Below are 26,728 nucleotides of genomic sequence, written 5' to 3'. Positions count from 1 at the left end.
AATTAAAGAAAAGTTTTAGATTTTTTAAAAACTATTTTATTGTCAAAAGAAACATTTACTGTTGATACAACATGCTCTGGCAGTTTACTCCAAATTGTTACTGTTTTGATTGAAAAATTTGTATTGTCATATGAATGCTGTAAGTCAATGATGAGAACCATTAATTATTTGAGAATAAAACTTCAAAATAACATGTTCATCTGTTCCAAGTCTGTTTTTTTTAATTATTATTGAGTTTATAAAGGCAAAGCTTTTAGGGAGTCTGATAAGGATTTTTTTATTTTTTGATAAGTGAAGTGGCAACATAACAGGAAAATTAATGTATGAGTACAGATATTTCCTTGATTTTCCACTTCTCAGCTGTAGATCTGGCCATTGTTGAGGTCTAAATACACACTTATTGTAAACTTGCCAAAAACTTATTTGGTAATGAAAGCATAAACAACAGAATAATGTAGAGCAGCCATTTGTCACAATGATGTACAATGTATTCGTGTTGTTCAGCATAGTGTGATCAGAATACAACATCCAATTGGATGATACTCATTCCTCCAATTTACATTTAAACTTTGAAAATATTAGAAATAGAATATGATCATCGATTGAAACAATAGTTGTAGAGTTGAGACAAATTATGCAGACAACCAGCTGTGGGAAAGCTAATTAGCTGGAATATACCCGGTAGTTTTGTGTGAGATTACAAAAGATATATGATATCCTAAAGAAAAGCCTTGAATTTAGAGGAGTACAATTCTACAAAGGGATTTTGCATGAAATCCCAACCCACATTCCATGAATATGTACAGGTATATATATCTATATTTTCCAATTATTATCACTTTTTGTCCAATACGTGGTCAATTTCTTCATGTGAACACTTGTTGTTAAGATAAAAAACTTTTCTTTACATTATATATAATAAAGTGGGATTAAGGACCCACAACATATAAAAAGTACAATTTCATAAATACAAATTGTACATACTAGTTTTCTCTTCTGGAAAGGGGGCCGCGGTGGCCGAGTGGTTAAGGTGTCCCGACACTTTAATACTAGCCCTCCACCTCTGGGTTGCGAGTTCGAAACCTACGTGGGGCAGTTGCCAGGTACTGACCGTAGGCCGGTGGTTTTTTCTCCGGGTACTCCGGCTTTCCTCCACCTCCAAAACCTGGCACGTCCTTAAATGACCCTGGCTGTTAATAGGACGTTAAACAAAAACAAACCAAACAAACTTCTGGAGAGTTACTACCCTTGATATCTACATACAGGACCATGGAATGGAAATTCTTGCCAAGGGGCTGTGTATTAATCTAACATTTCTTTTTTTCCTTTATTGAATCCGATTGATGTACTTTAATACATTGCACATTGAACAGGTGGTTTTTACAGGTTGAAAATGGGGAAGATGGTCTTGAAATATACTAAAAATAACTTTGTCTTTCTCCAGACAAATTTCCAGACAGACAACCACCTACAATCCTGTTTTTTAAATATATATCTTAAATTTTACAAAGATAAGGTAACCAAATCGACCTGCATCTTAACTGTGAAGGGAGTGTTCGTGTAAATCTGGTTATCTGAGCCCCCTCCTGCAGGGATAGTTAGAACAGAGAGCAGAAAGCTATATACCTTCAAAAGTGATTCCTTCCCAACCACTGACTTATCCCTACAGATTACAGGGCAAAATTACCTGTTTTTACAGGCCTAAAATACTTCAGTGTATGTTTTGTTGATAAAAATCATAACCACCAAGAAACGATCAAAAAAACGAAATCTGATGACGAAAGTTGGATGAATATCAAGATTTGAAGATTAGAGATTTCGCATTCCTCCACATCACAGGATATATGTCAAAGTATATCTAGTCTCACAGTTCTGTAAAGTTTGGCTATCTTCAATGCTTTTCCAAATTACATTATGTAAAGAAGAAAAGCAAAACGTTGGTTAATGAGAAATAATAGACAGGTAGACTTAACCTCCAGCATCCTCATCATACACCGCCACTTTTGACTGGAGCCTGAAATATTAGTCTCAACGCGAGATGACATCTACAATGGTTGTTTACAAGCTTGATAATCACATCCAAACAATTTGGTGCATTAAAAATAATGTCAAGAGGTTCTCCAGAATATCGAAACATTTCAGGGAACATCTTTCTGAACAACATGACAACATTTCAATGGTCCATGCAGACCACTTCGGAAAAAAAAACAGAAAAAAACCAAAAAAAAACAAGACAAGGTCATTGATATTTTCTGATTAAATTTAATTTATAGATAAAAATAAAACAAATTATTATACATGTTCAGTGAAACAAAATTCAAATACAGTGACAAGATTCAATTCAAGTCTTCCCCTGGTTTACAGAGGAAGAGAACACGGTCATACACAATATACCAGATCTGGACAACGTTTTGCATCTTGCAAAGGTCAAATTTAAAACTCACAAGTAAGGCACTACCAGGATGGTAACGATAACTTTGATAAAATTTCACATTGTTTAATATTTTAGGCTTTGATAACATTTCTCTGAAGATATTGATTCTTTGTAAATCTATAGATATGCTGTAGGTTATGTACAGTAAAATACAAAATGTAATTTTTCTGAACAATGGCATGCCACATACCGCTGGGGGGCAAATTCCAAACCACCAAGTCTATACATATAATTTACATGTACCTACATCTTAAAACACCTTTTTTTACTGTTTAATTTTTTCATACCCCTATACATGCAACTACATGATTTATATTGGAACATACACCATAAGATTAGAATTTGTTTTTCTATCTTTAAATGTCCAAACACCATACATATAAAGTATGATATATTTACAGTCCAGTATGAAAAACACAACTGAAATAATTCTTACGATCGAATCAATAAACCCTTAAAACCTGATTTGTTGGGAAAATAATATCCTGGACACACACCTTGCTAGTGGTCAAATCATCAGTATTCAACATTGACGTCTCCATCACATGGTAAGACGACTGTCGGACAGAGAGGTTCCCGGACGAGGAAAGTCTGGAGAATGTTTCTGGTCTCCAAACAAACCTCTCCTATCTCCCTCTGTACTTAAATCTAGTAAAGATCACTTGGTCATAATTTGATTTAAATTGATGATAAAAAACGTTAGTAGGTATTTTTAACTGTACATACAAAAATCACTTTATCAATAGTATGGACTTTAAGCTCCAGGCTTCATCATCACTTAATATCTGATATTTAAATTGAATGAATGGGATGACAACACAATGTCAATGTTAAATACCTCTACACTACATGACTGACAGTTACATCTGTACAATATAATCAACGAACCGTGTCAAGAATTTATATAACCTCCTTTAGTACTATTCTACAGGAGGACCTCTTTAACATGGATTCTGTAATCCAGTCCCTTTACACAGGAGAACCTCAGTAATCAGGACATCCAATTTCTGCTCTCTTACATTTAGGAAAATGCTTTATTCTCTAGATTTGAATTAAACAAAGAGTTCAAACCAACGAGGTTCTTCTGCATAGTGTACACAAATGGTGAGAGATTCACAGAAAGCTAACTCTTAATAAAATTTATATCATTTTGAGATTTATATAGCAACCTTTTAGTCTTTAATAGGACCAAAATGTCACATGGTACAGATTATGTCCCTCCATGGAGTCAGGAACTGAACACATACTAATGTTAAATCAAAGTGTTGAGGCAGTCAATATATACTCTATTGCTGTTGAGTTTATAATGATAATGAACACAGATCTATGACAGATACTTTCTATCTCTAAACAGTTGACAAGTTTGGCAGTGATATTATATATATATATATATATATACAGAAACTTTTAGTCAGAATACAATTGTGAGACAGTTGGTCGTCTGATTAATGATTTTAGAATTCATCATCCGGTCGTTAAAATTCAAGAATTCACTCAGATGAAAATGGGGCTCCAAAGAACATCTGGAATGATTGATGAAGGTAAGTCTACTTACAGCGGTATCTTTGTTTAAAAATAACAATACATATCTCAACCAATATATTGTAAACGATTACAAATCTGCATTGTCAGGTTATGGAAATATGATACGTGTATACGGTCATGAAAAAAAAACCCATATATATGTCCTATTTTGACACTTGGGCTCTATATATTCTGTCGGCCAAGACATTAGTATCTTGGAAATCACTGAAGCATGGTCTTGTCTTGTGAAGTGAATTAGTCTTACAATATGACCTTTCAACTCTTCATCTTCACCTTGACCTTTGCATAAAGTGATGATCATGTTTTGCTTAAACTATCAAATGATGGAAGATTTTTAAGTTTCATTAGAAAATAATCAGAGGTTAATATTCCAAATCAATAAAATAAAACAGACTGAGACATACAAGTTATATGGATGGAAGGATAAAAAAAAGACTTGTCTCCTCACAAGAGGTACCACCTGATAGGTACATGAGACTGAGGAAGACTGCCCCAGATGACCCAGGTCAGACCACCTTAGATGCAGTTCCTGTACTGAACGGACATACAGGGCACTAGTCTCCACAGAGGGGATACAGGCACCGTTTGCCTCAGCTACCAGCCCACTTACATTACCTGAACATATAGCTACAGCCTTGAAAGGAGACTGTAACTGTGCTCATCAGGCCACAGAAAACCTGGAAAATCCACCCAAAAAAACTCCACTCGTAACCTAACTAATACAGGCCATAAATAATTAGTGGTTAGATATTCTTTGGAATTAAGTATCGACAATCTGTGTAAAAACTGATATATATACATGTAAAATGTAGAATCATTTATTACTGATCATACATGTTTGGTATATTAAATATTTATGAAAAAAATATGTAAATGATAAAATTAATACATATATATTTGAACTGTAACATGATATGAATAAATTATCTGAATGTTTTACTCAAATTTTCCCTTTGGAGCCCCATTTTCTAAACTCATCCAAATTCAAGAATTGGACAAGATTTACAGAGTTAGTCATCATGATTAATACATGTTTATCAGAGTTTGAGATCTTCTATCTATAAACTATCTTTCTATAAACTATCTTGTCAGTAAACCACAGAAACTGTATTCGGCATTTCTACACAGAAACTGTATTTCTAATCAACACAGCTAGAACATGATGCCAGTGCTTTAAAACTGGTAATATCTTATGGATAAATATAGCGACTGTTTTGGCTTTCAGTGTAAATGTTGGACTTTATAATCTTGTTACCCAGACTGATAATCTGAGACTCATCCAGTACTGATTACAGGAATGTAATTATATAACTAGGTACAAATTAATTTGGGGACATTTAATTGGCTGCACCTGAACAGACAGGTGCTACAAATCCATTATCTTTTCCCCAACCTTTTCCCTATAGAGAATTGAGTATATGGTCTGTTGTAAATCTAACAGTATACAAAATTGAAAGAGGCCCATTTTATGATGGGCCTTAATAATAGATTTCCAATTTTCAAAATAAGTGGCTATATCTTGAAGATCCATGTAAGTGGTTGATTAATTTGTGCTTTTAGAAAAGGGATGAGTGATGAAGCTATGTTTTGGTAGAATTTTATATCCCTTCTTTCAACCAAAGCTGATCACATCTGGAGATAAAAGTTCAATTTACTTACTGGGAAGTTACTGGAGAGATAACATTCACACATGCTGTTCAGGTACCATTCAACATGGTTGGCATGAGGTGAGGAAGTATAATAGGGAGATAAGATGAGCTGGAAAGATGAGACCAGAAGGTATGGAGTACATGGGATTAATTTCTCATTGGTATAGAATGGGATCTGTAGACATACAGCTTTATTACAATCTGTATAATTACATAGATAGTGTCTTGTTTTGTGCATTATTTACAATGTACAATGAAAACAATGTCCCAGCATTTTAATTAATAAACCGCAACAACAAAACATGCACATATATAAATATTTTAACCATTTTTTAATATTTTGTTACTTTTTTTCCCCAATATTTTTTTTTAATTTCAATGAGAACTTTTACCAGTTGTGATCCAACAATAAAGTAAATGACTAGTTTGCAAATAGTAAAGCTGCAGATCCTTATATATAATGCACAGGGGTTTGACATGATTCTATCATCCAGAATGAGATATTTAACCCCAGAGTCCAACTCCCAGATCACATAAAGTTGTATGTTTTATAAGTGATCTGAGAGTCGAACCCTGGGGTTAACTATTTCATTCAAGGTCATAGGAACACGTCCAAGCCCCTGTAGTATAACGTATTGATAAATTCTACATACGGTCAATAATTACAGGATAGGTGAGAACATGAAGTCCTTTAAGTTTCCCAGAACAAACACATTATGTACCGTAATGGTACAGATATCGGTGCTGTAAATACCCTCCGTGTAGCCTCAATACAAGCTTACTGATACAGATTCATAAAACACTGATACATTTCCTGTACCCATCAAAACCTTAGTCCTACCATATATGTACTAAACTAAAGTAGTATGTACAATTATTAGGTACTACCGAATAGTAGCTATAGGACGTCATAAACATCATCATCAACAGGGTGTTTGTTTATTAATTTACATTACACACTACATCAGTTCTTACAAGAGCGTGACTAACCCTGATCAAGGTGATTAGTGTTGGGAGTGGGAAAATAGTCAAACCACAATATCTATTGGGATAGTATACTTCTGTGTCATAATCTGTGGTCCTGACAAGTGTCTTTGTGACAAAGATTTGTTGTCATGACAACTGTTTCTTGGGCAATGGTCTCTATGAAAAGAGACACCAATGAAACTGTTGTACCCAAATGCGTAGAATGACTGTCTTGCCATTCTATTGGACCAATGACACCTTGATTCTATCTCCTTGGAACTTGTCCCACAAATAAGTCATCAGACAATTGTATGTCTCCAAGATAAGTCTGTACTTTGTTAGACAACATTGCATATCTTAAGACATGTCTATCATTAAGACTGCAGAGTCTATTTGGAATAAGACCATTACGTGTCTCAAAGACATCCTGTGTCGAAGGCACATCAGAACGACCAAGTCACAAGTCTTGCGGATAATTCCTTGAAGTGAGCGTCAATTTGAGCCTCTTCTTCCTTGAAGTGAGCATCAATTTGAGCCTCTACTTCCTTGAAGTGAGCATCTATTTGAGCCTCTACTTCCTTGAAGTGAGCATCAATTTGAGCCTCTCCTGGAGGAGGCTGCTGCTCACAAGTGGGCGATTGTCCAATGCTTCTGGAGACCTCATTGTGTAGAGTAAATGATCCGCCAGAGGACTGTAGGGTCACCAGTCGTATCGTCTACAAATCACTCTGGATTTGTCACAGCAAAAGTTCATGAGGTCTCACAATTGGTCGCCCGGCCAGCCCAATCACCACAGCACCATGATAAATGTTTACACAACCATCACAGAACAAATATTTAGCTCCGAAAAATCCTGGAAATCACTGAATTCTTCACTAATCTTGACAAGATATTACATCTAGCAAAATAAGGATTATAACTGGATTTCCTGATGAATCCCAGGAAATTTTCTGAGTGTGTTTACGAGATACTGAGACATCCGTAGATATCTCAGACTATCAGGACTGTGTGCTCGCTTGTTTCTCCAGTAATGCAGACTGCCTGCGTTCCTTGCGTAGCTCCTTAAAGCGTTGATGAATTATTTTCTTCATCACACAGTATTTGTACTGGAGTTGTGAAATATATTCATTTTCCTCTCTGTCCAGCACCAACAGGAAATTCTCCAGCTCTGGTTTACTAAAGTTCTCCCACTGAAAATAAATCAAAATATATTGTTACATCACTAAAATTAACCAAATGAAACCATAAAGATATACTGTTTGCTTTCTGAAGTCTATTGATACATCCAAGAGCATTGTTAACCTAAAAATGTTCACCAACAGAAAATACATAAAATACATGGTTACCTTACTAAAGTTCACCAACCGAAATTAATGTATCACACTACATTATAAGCTTTACAGTAAATACATCAAAAATAATAAAAATACATCATTTAGTTAGTAATTGGTTACTGCCTATTGCCGAGTGATGTTGCCTGCAAACCAGTTATTAAGTAAATGATGAAGTTTCAGTTGGTGAACTTCAATAAACTACATCAGAACCATATCAAATTGTTAGACACAATAGGCGGTTACAATCTCACTTCCAATGACATAATTTCCTTGAAACATCTCTTGTGATATATACATATACCCTTATGAATCATCATAGTTATTTTTCCCTGTCTTATTGCCAATGGACCTCCGTAGACAATGGGATCCGTAGACAATGGGATCCGTAGACAATGGGATCCGGAGTATCACTTATCACCAATACCAGACGCCAACAGTCCAAGTAGGAGATGAAATCTGATACATTTGTATATTAAATCATCACTGATAAAGAAGGTCAGTGCTACCTGATTTCCTGGGTGTTCAGAGATTTGGATCCTCAACTGATGGATGAGATACATTGTAGCTACCCAAACGGACAGAACATATAACACACATCAAAACATTACAGCTCCATCCATCATAGGAAATACCAACATACAGCCAAATGAGATACAGTTATTTAAACTGTGTAGGAAATGACAGCTAGTCTGTGATTATAACTACAGCATTACTACATATATATATATATAGTTATGTCTCTAGGTAAAACATCATTAATCATAATAGTCATAATGAAGGAATAAGAAATACCCATTTATATATTTCATGTTTGATTAACTGAAATCTAAATGCAACTGCTAACTGATGATAAAGGAAAAGTCATTTGTAGATGTAATTTTTCCGTTTTGATCATTTTCTCCAAGTTTCATACTAGTGAGGAAAGCTAGTACAGCCAGATTATTCTTTTGTGGTCATCATATCCAGTCTAATAAACATGGAACATGTAACATATAAGATGCTATTTATCTAGTAATTGTAATATGTATAACTAAGTTGATGCTGTCAAAGATTATCCAGACTGTTTTAAATGTTCTGCAGACCCTAAAGCCTTAATAACCAAGCCAAGAATTAGTGGGACTTTAGGTGCCCTAAGTCATTATTATCTTAAATCCCATTTTAAGTCTGAAAATCTTCTGTGTATAAAGATTCTGAGGATCCCTGATAACAAAACTACAGTTAGGTACAGGTTTCAGTATCCTGCAGTGTATTGTTATTTGTTCAGGGAGAAGGAGAGAGAGACTCCCTGTTTATCTCGACACCATCTGTTTCAGTCTTGTGTTCCAGGTTCTTACACCTTTTAAAACATTAGGCTGGCAGAGAAAATAAACAACACAAGTCTTCATTTTCAAATTCAATCTTTTTGTAGATATTTGTTATCATAGCAACTAACTTTATTCATTTCAACTTTTATTTCTCAAAATACAATAATGTATTTACTTTATACTGTGTTTCATCTTGTGCTGGAGGTTTTTCCACTATAATTGGAGCTGAAAGGAACTGTGCACAAGTATCACAGAATTTATCATAGTTTCAGCTCCAATTATAGAACTTTCTACACCACCCAGCACCCTCTACATCACTCAGCACACCCTCGTCGCTACCAAGCACACTCTACACCATCCAGCTCCTTGACAACACCCAGCACCCTCTACATCACTCAGCACACCCTTGTCTCCACCAAGCACACTCTACACCACCAAGCACCCTCTACAACACCCAGCACCCTCTACAACACCCAGCACCCTCTACAACAACCAGCACTCTCTAGGCCACACCCTCTACAACAACCAGCACCCTCTACAACACCCAGCACTCTCTAGACCACACCCTCTACAACACCCAGCACTCTCTAGACCACACCCTCTACAACACCCAGCACCCTCTACAACAACCAGCACCCTCTACAACACCCAGCACTCTCTAGACCACACCCTCTACAACACCCAGCACTCTCTACAACAACCAGCACCCTCTACAACACCCAGCACCCTCTACAACAACCAGCACCCTCTACAACACCCAGCACCCTCTAGACCACACCCTCTACAACACCAATCACTCTCTAGACCACATCCTCCACAACAACCAGCACTCTCTAGGCCACACCCTCTACAACACCCAGCATCCTCTAGACCACACCCTCTAAAACAACCAGCTCTTTCTAGACCACACCCAGCACTCTCTAGACCACACCCTCTACAACACCCAGCACTCTCTAGACCACACCCTCTACAACACCCCGCACTCTCTAGACCACACCCTCTTCAACACTGAACACTCTCTAGACCACACCCTCTACAACACCCAGTACCCTCTAGACCACGCCCTCTACAACAGCCAGCACTCTCTAGACCACACCCTCTACAACACCCAGCACCCTCTAGACCACACCCTCTTCAACACTGAACACTCTCTAGACCACACCCTCTACAACACCCAGCACTCTCTAGACCACACCCTCTAAAACAACCAGCTCTTTCTAGACCACACCCTTTTCAACACCCAGCACTCTCTAGACCACACCCTCCACAACACCGAACACTCTCTAGACCACACCCTCTACAACACCCAGCACTCTCTAGACCACACCCTCTACAACACCCAGCACTCTCTAGGCCACACCCTCTACAACACCGAACACTCTCTAGACCACACCTTCTTCAACACCCAGCACTCTCTAGACCACACCCTCTACAACACCCAGCATCCTCTAGACCACACCCTCTTCAACACCCAGCACCCTCTAGACCACACCCTCCACAACAACCAGCACCCTCTACAACACCCAGCACTCTCTAGACCACACCCTCTACAACACCTAGCACCCTCTACAACACCTAGCACCCTCTACAACAACCAGCACTCTCTAGACCACACCCTCTACAACACCCAGCACCCTCTAGACCACATGTGCACCCTCTACAACACCCAGCACCCTCTAGACCACACCCAGCACCATGTGGTTCCCTTCACAAAATGACAAGACTGCAGTGTCCTCTTCCTCAGTCATTTAGTTTATGTAGGTCCTCTTCCTCAGTCATTTAGTTTATGTAGATGTATGTATAACTATGATTTATCTCCTACAGTTAAGGATAGTCAATTAACTCTCATGAAGATTAGCTATGGTAATTTACACTGATTGAATTTAACAGGCTGCAACACCTCATGAATACTTTTGTACATTTTTACCATTTCCAAAACTGATTAAAACACTGACTTTTTGTCCACAAAATTTAACTAAATATTTAATATTGTAAACAAATATAATGCCTATCAACATCAGCTGGTATTCTAATACCAGACATTTTGTGAGTACCGGAGTGAGAGATGTGTTTTCATCCCTTGTGTAATACGTTGAGAATGGTAAAACCATTACAGCCACACATGGTACACAAGGGATGGTTATACAGTTAAAAACACCAACAGCTCACTCTAAATCACACCATTAACCAACATCGACCTTCAAACAACACACCTAATAGATTACATGGTTTATGTATTGATACCAGACAGCTGAGTTTAAAACTAGCATGACTCATAGATAAGTTAGTGTGGTACTAAACTTACACTAAATCTTTGTCTATAAACTACTGATTATGTGATCTATTGACAAAGAAATAATAATACACTAAACCTTTGTATATAAACTACTGATTATGTGATCTATTGACGAAGAAACAATAATACACTAAATCTTTGTCTATAAACTACTGATCATGTGATCTATTGACGGAGAAACAATAATACACGAAATCTTTGTCTATAAACTACTGATCATGTGATCTATTAACAAAGAAACAATAATACAATAAATCTTTGTCTATAAACTACTGATCATGTGATCTATTGTCGAAGAAATAATAATACACTAAATCTTTGTCTATAAACTATTGATTAGGTGATCTATTGATTGAGAAACAATAATACACTAAATCTTTGTCTATAAACTACTGATTATGAGATCTATTGACAAGGAAACAATGATACACTAAATCTTTGTCTATAAACTACTGATTATGTGATCTATTGTCGAAGAAATAATAATACAGTGGAACCTCTATAAACCGAACATGCATGGGACATGACTATTTGTTCGGTTTATAGAGGGTTCGGTTTGGAGAAGTTGATCGAAAAATGACCGGTCAAATTCCGGATATAATTGGTTGTACGATGTTTTATTAGAATGCACCCGATTACAAAACGGCACGTACATACTTAGACAATTTGGATTGTCTGAATAATATGCATATTATGAAAGTTAATCAATGTATATATTGCAGGATATATAAGAAAGGCAAATGACAATAACAATAGTTTTAAACAGTATTTTCACATGTACAACTACACTTTACGATCGGCCTACATTTTGTTACATCCGGTGAAGCCTCGTCATGTGGATGGGGCCAATAGTCCGATACAGAATATTTTACACATCAAATAATATTAAAGGGTGTGAAGATGTTTTGTTTCAATATCAATTACAATTGATCAGATGATACTGGTCGTATTTCCGACATCGCTGTTGTCTAAAAAAAACATCACGGGCTTCTTCACGAAAACAACCCCTTCTGGGCCTCATTTAAATTAAATGCGAAACTCAGGCTTCTAGCTCTACTTGCATTGAGAAGATAAACGAACCGATGCGCATCAATAAAGTGTGGCATTGTTTCATAATTGTCGTGTTGATTATAAACTAGGCCTTTAATTCCGTCATAATGCCCCCTTGGGGTATATATTGGATCCCTGTACAAATCACCTACGTCAGTCCCGAGACAATAAGGCTTCACACAATACCCGTCACAGTTGTTGTTTCACGGTTGACTGGCCTGACCTCGTGTCATAATCGCTCAGGTAAGGCCGGTTTTCAGAAGTAATTTTTGGTATATTTTAACAGGAACCGGACACAAAATCAGTCCGGTGTTCGGAATTCAGAGGGATCGGTATTTGGAAGTTTTTTAATACTATAATAAAGAAGGACCAATTCCGTACAATGACAATTCGTTCGGTATTCAGAGGTGTTCGGTTTTTAGAAGGTTCGGTTTTCGGAAGTTGCACTGTACACTAAATCTTTGTCTACAAACTATTGATCATGTGATCTATTAACAAAGAAACTAGACCCACACCCTCTACAACACCCAGCACTCTCTAGACCACACCCTCTACAACACCCAGCACTCTCTAGACCACACCCTCTACACCACCCAGCACTCTCTAGACCACACCCTCTACAACACCCAGCACCCTCTACAACACCCAGTACCCTCTAGACCACACCCTCTACAACACCCAGCACTCTCTAGGCCACACCCTCTACAACACCTCACACTCTCTAGACCACACCCTCTACAACACCCAGTACCCTCTAGACCACACCCTCTACAACACCCAGTACCCTCTAGACCACACCCTCTACAACACACAGCACTCTCTAGACCACACCCTCTACAACACACAGCACTCTCTAGACCACACCCTCTACAACACCCAGCACTCTCTAGACCACACCCTCTACAACACCCAGTACCCTCTAGACCACACCCTCTACAACACCCAGTACCCTCTAGACCACACCCTCTACAACACCCTCCACTCTCTAGACCACACCCTCTACAACACCCTCCACTCTCTAGACCACACCCTCTACAACATCCAGCACTCTCTAGACCACACCCTCTACAACACCCTCCACTCTCTAGACCACACCCTCTACAACACCCAGCACTCTCTACAACACCCAGCACCCTCTAGACCACACCCTCTACAACACCCAGTACCCTCTAGACCACACCCTCTACAACACCCAGTACCCTCTAGACCACACCCTCTACAACACCCAGTACCCTCTAGACCACACCCTCTACAACACCCTCCACTCTCTAGACCACACCCTCTACAACACCCAGTACCCTCTAGACCACACCCTCTACAACACCCTCCACTCTCTAGACCACACCCTCTACAACACCCAGCACTCTCTAGACCACACCCTGTACAACACCCAGCACCCTCTAGACCACACCCTCCACAACAACCAGCACCCTCTAGACCACACCCTCTACAACACCCAGCACTCTATAGACCACACCCTCTACAACACCCAGCACTCTCTAGACCACACCCTCTACAACACCCAGCACCCTCTACAACACCCAGTACCCTCTAGACCACACCCTCTACAACACCCTTTACAAAATGACAAGACTGCAGTGTCCTCTTCCGCAGTCATTTAGTTTACATAGATGTATTTATAACTATGACTTAAATTCTATGACATTTCTCCAACAGTTAAGGATAGTCAATTCACTCTATGAAGATTAGCTATGGTAATTTACACTGATTGAATTTAAAAGGCTGCAACACCTTATGAAAAATTTAGTACATTTTTACCATTTGCAAAACTGATTAAAACACTGACTTTTTGTCCACAAAATTTAACTAAATATTTAATATTGTAAACAAATATAATGCCTCTCAACATCAGCTGGTATTCTAATACCAGACATTTTGTGAGTACCGGAGTGAGAGATGTGTTTTCATCCCTTGTGTAATACGTTGAGAATGGTAAAACCATAACAGCCACACATGGTAAACAAGGGATGGTTATACAGTTAAAAACATCAACATCTCTCTCCAAATCACACCATTAACCAACATCGACCTTCACACAACACACCTAATAGATTACATGGTTTATGTATTGATACCAGACAGCTGAGTTTAAAACTAACAGTGACTCATAGATAAGTTAGTGTGGTACTAAACTTACACTAAATCTTTGTCTATAAACTACTGATCATGTGATCTATTGACGGAGAAATAATAATACACTAAATCTTTGTCTATAACTACTGATCATGTGATCTATTGACGGAGAAATAATGATACACTAAATCTTTGTCTATAACTACTGATCATGTGATCTATTGACGAAGAAACAATAATACACTAAATCTTTGTCTATAAACTATTTATTAGGTGATCTGTTGAAGGAGAAATAATAATACACTAAATCTTTGTCTATAAACTATTTATTAGGTGATCTGTTGACGGAGAAATAATAAGAAAATGATACAGTTTACATGCATAGTGAAATATAAAGATCCCAAGAAATTTGTTACAAAACAGAGACAGGAACTAAAGGCACATTTTATTGTTTTACACTTGATCAAAAATCAAAGTCAGAAATGGCCCTGATAATTCAACTGAAATGTATGCATCTTGACAGGTTTATTTTCAGCTTATATTTTAATTCTGAAACAACTTTATTACCCTAGGCTCCCTCTCCGACTTATCATATGTATTCTGTTATAAGTTCAGCGGGCCAACAGAAATTTCTTCTTACCTCAAAGAAGGGGGTATAGGCTTATTGCAGGACCATGAAACAATATTTGCAAGCATTTTTAAGGAATTGCAACAGAAATGGACGGACTTAATTTAAATTCAACAAGTGAGTTAATTACATTACGAAAAAATTACAGCAGAAAACCTACCCAACACTGATGTGAAAATCTACAATCCATAAATACATTTTGGAGTCACTATACATCAGTGTCTAGAACAACTATCTCTGACGTGTACCTTTAAACGTTCTGATAAATGTTTTAAGTGTTAACTAGAGTCATACTGAAACATAACAAAAATTAGGTCGGTGTCGACACATCAGTTCGATCAGTGGTACATTGGAGATAAAACAAGGACTATATAGAACTGGCAGACACTTCCCTAGAAAACTTCAAAGTATGCCGACAACCCCAACATCATGTGCCAAAAACCCTCCATTCCTGCTGGTAATTATGGTTTTGATGCTATTCAATTTCTCATCACTTCATATAGCCAGATAAAAACAATGATAACTCAGGAGTTATGCCGTTAGTAGCTGAACTACAAGCACTGCCCCTCCCAGCAAAAACATCTCCCCCACAGAGGAGAGACAGAACAAGAAATGGGTTTACAGAGACTGGAACAGGTCCAGATCACAGTATCACATACAGCACTCAACTGTACCACTGTTAAAAATGATCACGGAAATCCCTATAAAAAATCCTGTAAATAGCTTTACTAAAGTTATAGATGGCTGTTAATAGGATGTTAAACAAAACAAACCAAGCAAACCAAGATGGTAAGAAAATGGAGATTTATAGTGATAAAGTGTGAAATTCACTTATCATTCATAATACAGCAAAATTACTGTTCAATTCTATATGAAAATTTTGAATCATGCCAATTTTCCTTTAAGCAATCCAGTTAATGGTAGAAATAACAGAAAATAATCTGCAGTTTGTGATAAGCAAAGGACATCAATAAATATTCACTCATCTTCAACTACTTGAACATGTCTTGACATGATAAAACCAAAGTTTGCCAGGACAATGGGATTCTACTTTTACCAAAAGAACAATTAGACGGACTAAATCAAAAACATGTATTCTATCAAAATATAATCTACATTATTTCTGCTGTTAATATTCTGGTAGTCTGTTTCCTATCGACTCCCCACCCATCGTTTTACCTGCTGACAAGACCCAGGCGCCACACTATGTATAAGTAGATGCATGTGTTTCGGTATAAAAGACTTGTGTAATTAAACAAGCATCAAGCCATTTTTCTTCAAAGGAGAGTTATATAATGGTAACTTAGTCAGTCTGTTATAAACTTGTATGTAACATACTCCTATCTAAATAACCACCTCCCACCAACATCTAAATACACTGCTACCCACCAAACAGGAAAGCTAAGTCTACAGTACAATTATCAAATTATTCATCAACCCAGGTAGTTATGATCTCATTCTTTTTTAAACTTTTAATGTTATAGACATATATGACATATAGGAAACTGAAATGTTCTAAATAAACATCTATCAGGGATGTTTGTTTGTTTGCTGGGTTAATTGCCCCGTGAACAGTCGGGGTCATTTTGAGGTGGAGTCTCCTTGTAGTAGTTGGTGATTACCACACTGATTAACATAAGGGAGGCCTGTCGCATGCCATCCACAGCAATAAGGCTTGTTCAAGGACATAATCACAACAACACAAACCCGCAAGGGTAGGGAGTGTCTCAGGAAGAGACAATATTCCATATAATGGGTGATTACATGTATGGAAGAAGCTCATTATCTGAATACTCTGTATCAATATTTTCATTTGTTTGAATTTCTGTCATCTCGTCCAGATTATAAATTTACCTGTAGTAATAATAAGTTTACCAGTGGTAATGCAATCAAATATCCGAACACCTGCATAACTGTTAAATGTTCCTGGAAAAGCTCTGATATTTAAACAATGAAAAGGTCAGTTTTATGCATTTTATTTATTATGAAGTTAAACATCATTATGGAGACACATTATAAAGATGTTCCAGACCACGACCTGGACGTGACCTTTACCACCACGTGGACCTGGACCTGGACATGACCTTTACCTAACTATTATTGGGAGATAAGACAGATGTCTGTCATAAAAAAATCACTGAACAACTGACCCATTGCAATTACAGAGCAATAAGTGGCTGGTGTATTGGTAAGTGTGAGTAGTATTGTTCAGTAGTGGGTCTGTTTGTATCACATACCATCGGTACACCGACTGGCAGACGTGATAAAAACCAGGTGGGTGGGAGTCATAACACTGCACACTTATCCCCCATTACGATGGCAACTTTCACACCCAGGGCAAGATAAAACCTACACAGAACAAGGCATCCCTGACACAGCAATACTAGCTCCAATATGATTTGTATAAGTAATATATAGGAATGAAAAGGGTAAAGCATTACCACTACCCCAACCCAAACTTACCACAATCTAAATTGACCTCCAAACTACCCAACTGCCTCCTAACAACTTGCGTTTCTTCTGTTTCTCCAGTTGAACTCAAGTGATTCTGAATTCTAATCTGGATCTACCCCTTTTAGTTGATTCATTACCACTGGACCAACAGTCCCATATTTTCCATTTACTTTCTACCAAGAGTTTTACCCAATTCTAATGGTCCCAGATTTTCCCTTTATCATTTACCATTGATTATCACTGTGCCAACAGCTCCTGACTTACCACAGTTCTAACGGAGTCTCTAACTTACCACAATTCTAGCTCTCTAACTTACCACAATTTCTCCTGTTTCGTTCTCCTGTAGGACCAGCCTTGTACACAAGAGTCTTTCCTTTTCCCAGTGGACACAAGTGGACAAAAGGTTCTCATTGCCAGGTAGTCTCCGCAGTTTCACTGGAACATCAAGGACAAGTTAACAGTTTGTTGTAAGCCAACGAATTGTATCAATGATATCAATCCCCTGCACCAATTTCAGCCTGCTGACCACTGAAAGCCTTGTTTTGGGTTTTACCAGTTTTACCTCTACTCTTGATGTTGTTCTTTACCTATTCTACACTTTGTACAACATCATCCTTTCCATTACAAGGCAAACTTGCATGCACCGTTTACAAATGAATACATGTTACTGTCAAAAATCTGCCTTACAGTTTGATGAGATGTACAAAGTAGGAAAAGCATGGACATGCTTTATTGATTTTTTGAGAACAAATAAGCAAAGAAACTGTTGAAATGAAATGAATATTTGAAGTTCTCACCTACCTTGCATGCAGACCAGAAAATGGCCATGGAGTGCTTTTGTCACAAGTTGATAAACAAACTGACAGAAGACAAGAATCATTTGGTATACATCATGCCCCTTCAACCAAGGAGGGAACCGAAAAATGGACAGAAACTCTTATTTCAGTTTACCAAATAGACAGAGGGACAGAAACTCTAATTTCAGTATACCAAACAGACAGAGGGACAGAAACTCTGATTTCAGTATACCAAACAGACAGAGGGACAGAAACTCTGATTTCAGTATACCACACAGACAGAGGGACAGAAACTCTGATTTCAGTATACCACACAGACAGAAGGACGAAAATTCTAATTTCAGTATACCAAACAGACAGAAACCCTGATTTTAGTATAGCTGTCCCCTTTAATCTAGGGAGAACAGACAAAGGGACAGAAACTCTGATTTAAGTATACCAAACAGAAAAAGGGACAGAAACTCTGATTTTAGTATACCAAACAGACAGAGGGACAGAAACTCTGATTTTAGTATACCAAACAGACAGAGGGACAGAAAATCTTATTTCAGTATACCAAACAGATAGAGGAACAGAAACTCTAATTTCAGTATAATTGGCCCCTTTAATCTAGGGAGAACAGACAAAGGGATAGAAACTCTAATTTCAGTATAATTGGCCCCTTTAACCTAGGGAGAACAGACAGAGGGACAGAAACTCTGATTTCAGTATACCAAACAGACAGAGGGACAGAAACTCTAATTTCAGTATACTTGGCCCCTTTAATCTAGGGAAAACAGACAGAGGGACAGAAACTCTGATTTTAGTATACCAAACAGACAGAGGGACAGAAACTCTGATTTTAGTATACTTATACCCTTTAATCTAGGGAGAACAGACAGAGGGACAGAAACTCTGATTTCAGTATACCAAACAGACAAAGGGACAGAAACTCTGATTTCAGTATACCAAACAGACAGAGGGACAGAAACTCTGATTTCAGTATACCAAACAGACAGAGGAACAGAAACTCTGATTTCAGTATACCAAACAGACAGAGGGACAGAAACTCTGATTTCAGTATACCAAACAGACAGAGGGACAGAAACTCTAATTTTAGTATACTTATCCCCTTTAATCTAGGGAGAACAGATATATATGTGTATAACCATGCCAGCGAGAACACACACAGCATCCCAGTATAAACCAAGGCCCGTTTTTCTTAGGTTTTTATTTACACCCAGTCTGCGTGATTCCTCTTACCTATTTTACCCTTCGGGCTGTGTTCCTGCTCGTACAAGGCAAACTTTCTGGGATGGTCAAGGATGTGGAACTTCTTTAATAACATCGAAATCACATCTGTGGCTGTTGTATCACTGAAACAAAATAAATCATAAATATTGTAGTATTTCTTCACCAAAATATCCCATACCCATTCCCATTCATAACAATTAGCTTATCAAGTAACGCAATACATCCTTCCTCAAATGTGATACAATTTCTGATGGGAGCCTGGGAACATAAACTATCTTATCATACATAACAATTTGTAAACCTTATTTATTTCACAACAATTGCAAAACAAGTTATACCAACTTATATAAATCACTCTTGTTGGCCGGGATTGAAGTGTGCAAGGGGTCTTAAAAGTAGGAGGAAACTGGAGCACCGGAATTTGTTTGCATGTTCAATGTATAATCACAAGAATACAGGGGTGGAAAAATACCACATGTTCAAGGCAAGTCTGTTTTTACTGTATAATTGTATGGTATCACAAAAACATAGACAAGGGATTATAACAACATATATAAAGATTTTCTGAAAACCCTGTGTTTGTGACTGTAATTCCCTGAATATTTTTGCCATTAGCAATGGAAGTGTTTGATTATTTTCCTACAGGGAGGGAAGGCATACATCTTACATCTCTCTGAGCCATCTGTTTACCTCAATCTCTACAGTTTTTACAACCCTGATGTAACATTAAAGCACACAGTCGACCCTGATCAGAGCTACAACTTTGACTGGGGAGTGGAACTTAGCCACATGGTTGGGATACATGCATGTTTCCAATAAAGTATTGGTAAGTTCTTCACATTTAGTGAATAAAGCACTAATAGCCACATGCATGTTTTAGATAAGTCTTTCTCTCCGAAACCCTGCAGTTTGATCACCATAGTAACCTTATCTGCCCTCTTAAAACACATGTATATACTGCACTGTAATAAGCACCAGTTGTAGAGGGGTCAGGGATTAACAAAATGTCAAAGGTAAATTAAGTACTTGGGTCAAAGGTCAATGACTTTTCTAGGCTATTATTATTTCAAATACAATAAAAGGTACGAGGTAAAACAGATATGATCACTTAACCCTTTCACCCCTACTGACCATATTGGACTTCAAATGATGAATGAATGGCTGAGCTCACTAACATGGCTAAGGGTTGAAAGGGTTAAGTAACTTTTAACTCTGTTAATTCTGCTTAAGATTCAAAGTCATAAGGTCAAGGGTCAACTATTTAGTGTCTGATAACTAGTGACATCATCATTGAGAGCAAAATTACGACCTAGCAATTTTTAATGACATTCAGATTCATCCTCACATTTGTAAGTCAGGTTGAGGTACTTCAGGGCAGAAATGCAATTTTACAAAATTTTAAAGTTTTTTCCGAACGTAAAAAGTTACAAACCTCAGAGCTAGATTATCCCGTATGAAAAAGTGATACAGAAGTGAGAGAGGAGTGATAAGTTTCTGTTCCTATAAACACATCATCATGTTTACCTTACATCATCCATAAACAAGTCATGTTACGGTAACCCTGACAACCAAACTGTGGATCGGAATGATAATATTTATCTAACATTAAACCTGGGACTCCTGTATCACATATAACTCTGACAATTCAAAGTAAACAACAACATTTGCAGATTAAACAAACAAAATGTTAACATTCTCCTATGAGATCATGCTGTGGTTTGACATGTCAGTTTAAACACACACACATATATATATATTAATCACATTAGTTTTGTATCAGACATGTGCCGATTGGTTTACATCTGATCGCAAGTAATTCCATTTAACATTGAAATGCACTCTGCGAGAGTGATAAACATTGTATAATATACTTGTGCGATTGTTTGGTGACATCGTGTAATTTTAGCCAATCAGATTTGTCAGACACATTCTGTCAAGTTGCACAAGATTGCAATACAATGTTTTGTAAAAGATGCAGTTTTTATGATGTTGTAAGAAAAGAGATCATATAAATATCTACTTGCTTTAATTATCAACATATTCAGGTAAAATGAGCATTTCCTGAACAGTAAATTACCGGGAGCTATCCCTATACAAGACGACCTGTTTAAGTATAGAACAATATCAATGTAAATTCACCAACCAACCTTCATATTGTTTGTGAAAATACTTGCCATAAAATATTAAGAAAATTAACGAGAAAAAAACAATGAAAACTGATGCTAACATATAAAGGGTAGATTTCAAAGAAAATAATTTTATATCTCTTTTTTTCTTACTTCTGAAATAAAATTTGGGCATATCGTCAACTGAGGAAGAGATAGGAGTATGTGATGTTGAGGAGAATGGGATTACATACAGCCCCTAATGAGAAGACTGTGTAACGGCAGCGTGTACTTCTGTATCAAACGAGACGGTAATCCCACAGGATGGGAAGTAACAAAGAAACCGATACACACGCCTGTCTGAATCATCTAAACTTTTACTGTATAATAAAACTCTTTGTTAGAGGATACTCTTAACAATATCGGATATTCACCGACTTTATATCATATGATGTTTATAGCTCCATCTGAAAGGATTCTAAGAAGAGTATGTTGTTGTATGTTGAAAGTTTATTAAAGCTACACAACTGAAAGCACAAAGAGAGACAAGTATACCTTAGCCAAGGGCAACCCAAACATTCCCACCAGCCAAGTAAGTACATTGTTCTCTACAGTACAAGTTTATCATTCACCAGCCAAGTAAGTACATTGTTCTCTACAGTACAAGTTTATATCAACCAAGTACACACCAGCAATGAAAGAGTGTGATTTTGAAGCATACTTTCTGAAGCATATTGGGTTTAGCAATAAATGTCCCCTACTGCCCCCCCCCCCCCCCCCCCCAAAAAAAAAAACAGTGACCTTGGCCATGACCTAAAAACCCTATAATTCAAACTTGTCTGAGATATTATGGTCCTTTACCATTGTCTGAAGCTTCATCAAAATACCTCTGCTTCACTGGTAGGGGACTAAAGCTCTATCTTTTTTAAACAAGACAACCACTAAATCAAAACAGCTCTAGTCTAAAGGAATAAACTAACATCATTAAATATTACTTTTTGTCACACATTTCCACCTTTTGGAAATTTCAATATTGAAAAATTATGTTCAAGTTTCGATTTATCCATCTCAATCTACAGTCACAATTTAGGAGTTTTGATGCTACAACTAAACCGCGGGCAAAGAGGTATGTTCTAAAACAAGGTCTCTCAATAATACTTGCTTTAATAAATTCTTCCAAATTGAAATTTGATATCAAATTTAATGTCTGACACACTCCAACACCAGTATTGATCCCCTATTCCCTTTACTGGTGTACCTAAGATCCCTAGATAATTCTGTATATGTACAGGGGGCTTGTCTTTAGGTGGGATCTCAATCAGATAGCACTGGGATATCAAGGCTTGTTTTTCAATCGGAGCACTTCAGTAAAAGCCTAACATCAAACAGCCTGACATTCCAGGTCAGTTTTGTTGTGTTACATTCCAGGTCTGCCGTGCGTTTGTGACATTCTAGGTCTATTACATGCTTGTCATGCCTTTTTTCAACATAAGCAATAGTCTTGGTTTTTCAACCATTTTCAACAACCTAATTTAATCTAACTTGAAAGATTACTGACACCCAACACTTATTTCAGTACTGTCTAACATTTTTGATATTCCAGATCTGTCAAATGCATGAGGCAAATGTAGGGGAGTCGACCGAGAGGATGTTAAGCTTACCTTGTGATGTGTATAGACTTGCATGTGTCCCTTGGCATGTAGAAAGACACTGTGAGCGTATTTTGTTCCACGATGTGTTCCTTGGTGAGCATTTCATAGATGGACGGAGGGCGTGCACCGAGGGACATGCAGATTGGTCTTATTAGATTCAACACAACTTTGATAAATCCTTGGAATGCTTCTCCTTTCTCTTCCTTCTGTAAACAGATAAGACAATGGTCAAGCTACATTGTTTTATAGATCATTGACAATTGACATGAACATTGTTAAATTTCATGCAAGTTTCACACTTTTCAAATACCTTTGACAACACCTTTCGACAAATTATACCTTTGCATTAATTCCCATTATCTATATAAAGGTGGGATGAGATGTTCATACATCAATGTACACATATATCAGGTTTGGTCGGAAAAGCATGATAGCTTCTGAGAAAATCAGTTAATGCAACTAGTATCCCTGGAACATATTCCACAAATATGTGTTGAGATGTCCACTTAATGATATATTACTGTATATCAAATTTAACAGTTTGGACTTGAACTTTTTGAGCAACAGACCTAAAAGCAGAACTATAAAGTGAAATGTTGACGACAACACAGTCACCAATGGAAAAGGGACACCTTTCTTGCTCTTGTGACTTTTCGTAGCAGGCGAGACAGGAGTTTAAAGGTTGACACCACTCACCAGTGCTACGTTAGCAGCAGGAAAGACACTATTGTACTCTTCAATCTTGCGTTTAAGTTCCTCTCGGTTAAGGGTCGCCTGACTTGGTTTCCGTGGCAACTTCTCATCAGGTATTGTGCCCGACCTGTACCCACTGTCTGTTTCATCTTTTTCCTGTAAATACACAGCACAAACATTAATGCTATGTTTTTGACTCAATTCGGTAGGGCTATCAAAACTGGAATTTTTGGTTGTCACTTAAATTAATCCTTTTTGTTGCATAAGTGAAAATAAGCCACTTTAGTTTCAAACCTATCCATTTAACTTAAGACTGCCCTATTTACTTAAAGAAACAAAAGGATCCAGTCCAAAACTGGAGACTTATAGGTATGTAGTCTATCGTATCTTATATAGAGCAATTTGGAGTAATTTGCCAAGGACATAACCATGACAGCACAGGACTGTCTGCAATCTTACGTTCTGGTGTAAGACATAGCCCAAAGGTTCATGAGCCTATTATAATATCAAGCGAGCTTTCACCTGCCATGCCCTTTCTTCCCAAACACAAATATCTGCTCTTTTCTTCAATAAAATCTATATATAATGTCCGCTCTTTTCTTCAATAAAATCTATATATAATGTCCACACTTTTCTTCAATAAAATCTATATATAATGTCCGCATTTTTCTTCAATAAAATCTATATATAACAGGTTTTTCCCAAAGTAATCAGAATACTTTTTTCTATCCTCAACCCTTGATACTTACATTAGTAGCCTCTGACCCTGTATCAGCTGTGGTCTGTTGGTCTGGTGGGTCTGTGAGAGATGTTTCCACGGAAAGGGGGTCAGGGGGTAGTCCTTCATCTACAGGGTGATGCTTTACATCCGAGTCTAACCAGGGGACCGCACTTCTGGTGACACGTAAACTGGCAATCTGTAAAGAACAAAGACAGAATCATCAATAACCATTGAAATATCAACAGTCAATAAGAATAGACAATTCTGAATGGTCAATAGAAATAAAATTTTAACAAATATTTTACTTAAAATACCTTTTTATCTCATGGTTGAATCATGAAATCATCTATTGTCAAAATGTGCCACTAAGCACATGTACAATTGTTTTAGCTGTTTGTTTGTTTTTTTGTTGTTTTTGTTGTTTTTGTTGTTGTTATATGAGAGTGGTTAATAAGTGGCTTTATTTGTAAAATATCCCTCTTACTTGATCACCACAATTGATTGCACTCATTGAAATAAGGAACACCTGACCATACAGTTTATTTTTAATCAAGAAAGTTCAAGTTATCTGTATAAGGGTAATTATAGTTTAGTTTGTGCTTATATAATGTACCCTACAAAAGACTAAACACTATCATTTGTTTATCAACTTTTATTTAACCTTTATCTGTATACGCTACCATAAAGCTTTACAGTGTATTCTAATGGACTCAAATTTGTTTGCTGTCAAATTAATTAAAAACAGCAATTACATTAAACTAAACATTAATGTACAATCATTTTTATTTGGCAAAAATAAATACGAGTTTGCTATCAAACACTGAAAACGCATTTTAACAAGCTTCTGCAATAAATTGCAGTATGTATTCATTACAATACTACTACAGTCGAACCCGTTATAATGAAATCCTTGGGGAATGGAAAAATAATTCAAATTAACCGGTTCTCAATATAACCGGGATCCAGTCTGTGGCAGATATATTATAGACACCGTTACGTCAAACAACACAACATTGTATGTTTAATCAACATTTTATTTATAGAGGAACATACCAAAGGAAAATGCTATTATTTATGTAAACCACTTGAAGCTTGATTAATATATAGCAATAAATTACATTAAACTAAACATATTAATGTACCATCATTTTTATTTGGCAAAATAAATACAAGTTTGCTATTAAACATTGAAAGCACATTTTAACAAGCTTCTGCAATAAATTGCACTATGTATTTACTGCAATACTACTATATATCAATCAAGCTTCAAGTGGTTTACGTAAATAATAGCATTTTCCTTTGGTATGTTCCTCTACAGTCCCCCTCTCACCTTAAGAAAATTCATAAATTCTCTTACGACATTGCAGTTTAAAAAGTTGATTACATATATATATGATTTACTAGCTAAGAAACTTTTCCACTATGGTGAGACGAGAGGTCACAACACTTATCCATATACCAGTCTAAGGTGATGATGTTGGCATACAGACAGCCCACATACTGCCCTGTTATACAGAGCTGTAACATTCCAGATACGAAACGTAATCATCTAGCATTATCATTCATAACTTCAGTTTAAAGTTCAGCAGTTTCAATATCTTCATATGCCAACAGGATTAATATCAAGAATTTATGTCTGCTCAAAAGCACCAAGCTATGCGAGCTATTTCTTTAATATTTCTTTTTTAATGATTAACTAAAAGACAGGACAGTAAAACTTAAGCTTAATAACTTTTTTTACGGCACAAATTTTTATAAGGATTACAGATAATA

At 37.0% G+C, this 26,728-nt stretch overlaps 1 protein-coding gene across 1 annotated transcript in view; it reads right to left on the bottom strand.

The window, feature by feature from the left end:
- Positions 1 to 2,242: 2,242 nt before the first annotated feature.
- LOC117331163 overlaps positions 2,243 to 26,728 on the bottom strand; it is a 42,021-nt gene continuing 17,535 nt past the window's right edge. The window contains exons 4-9 of the mRNA XM_033889761.1: positions 24,984 to 25,151; positions 24,238 to 24,390; positions 23,551 to 23,747; positions 19,794 to 19,906; positions 18,071 to 18,189; positions 2,243 to 7,784 (exon numbers count right to left, since the gene is read on the bottom strand). Of these exons, the coding sequence (XP_033745652.1) occupies positions 7,593 to 7,784; positions 18,071 to 18,189; positions 19,794 to 19,906; positions 23,551 to 23,747; positions 24,238 to 24,390; positions 24,984 to 25,151 (942 nt within the window). The 3' untranslated portion in view covers positions 2,243 to 7,592. The remainder of the gene's footprint in view (positions 7,785 to 18,070; positions 18,190 to 19,793; positions 19,907 to 23,550; positions 23,748 to 24,237; positions 24,391 to 24,983; positions 25,152 to 26,728) is intronic.

This window comes from Pecten maximus, chromosome 7 (assembly GCF_902652985.1).
Source record: "Pecten maximus chromosome 7, xPecMax1.1, whole genome shotgun sequence".
Classification (NCBI taxonomy): Eukaryota; Metazoa; Mollusca; class Bivalvia; order Pectinida; family Pectinidae; genus Pecten; species Pecten maximus.
Note: the sequence above shows the minus strand (reverse complement) of the source record. Positions and strands in the feature narration are given on the sequence as shown.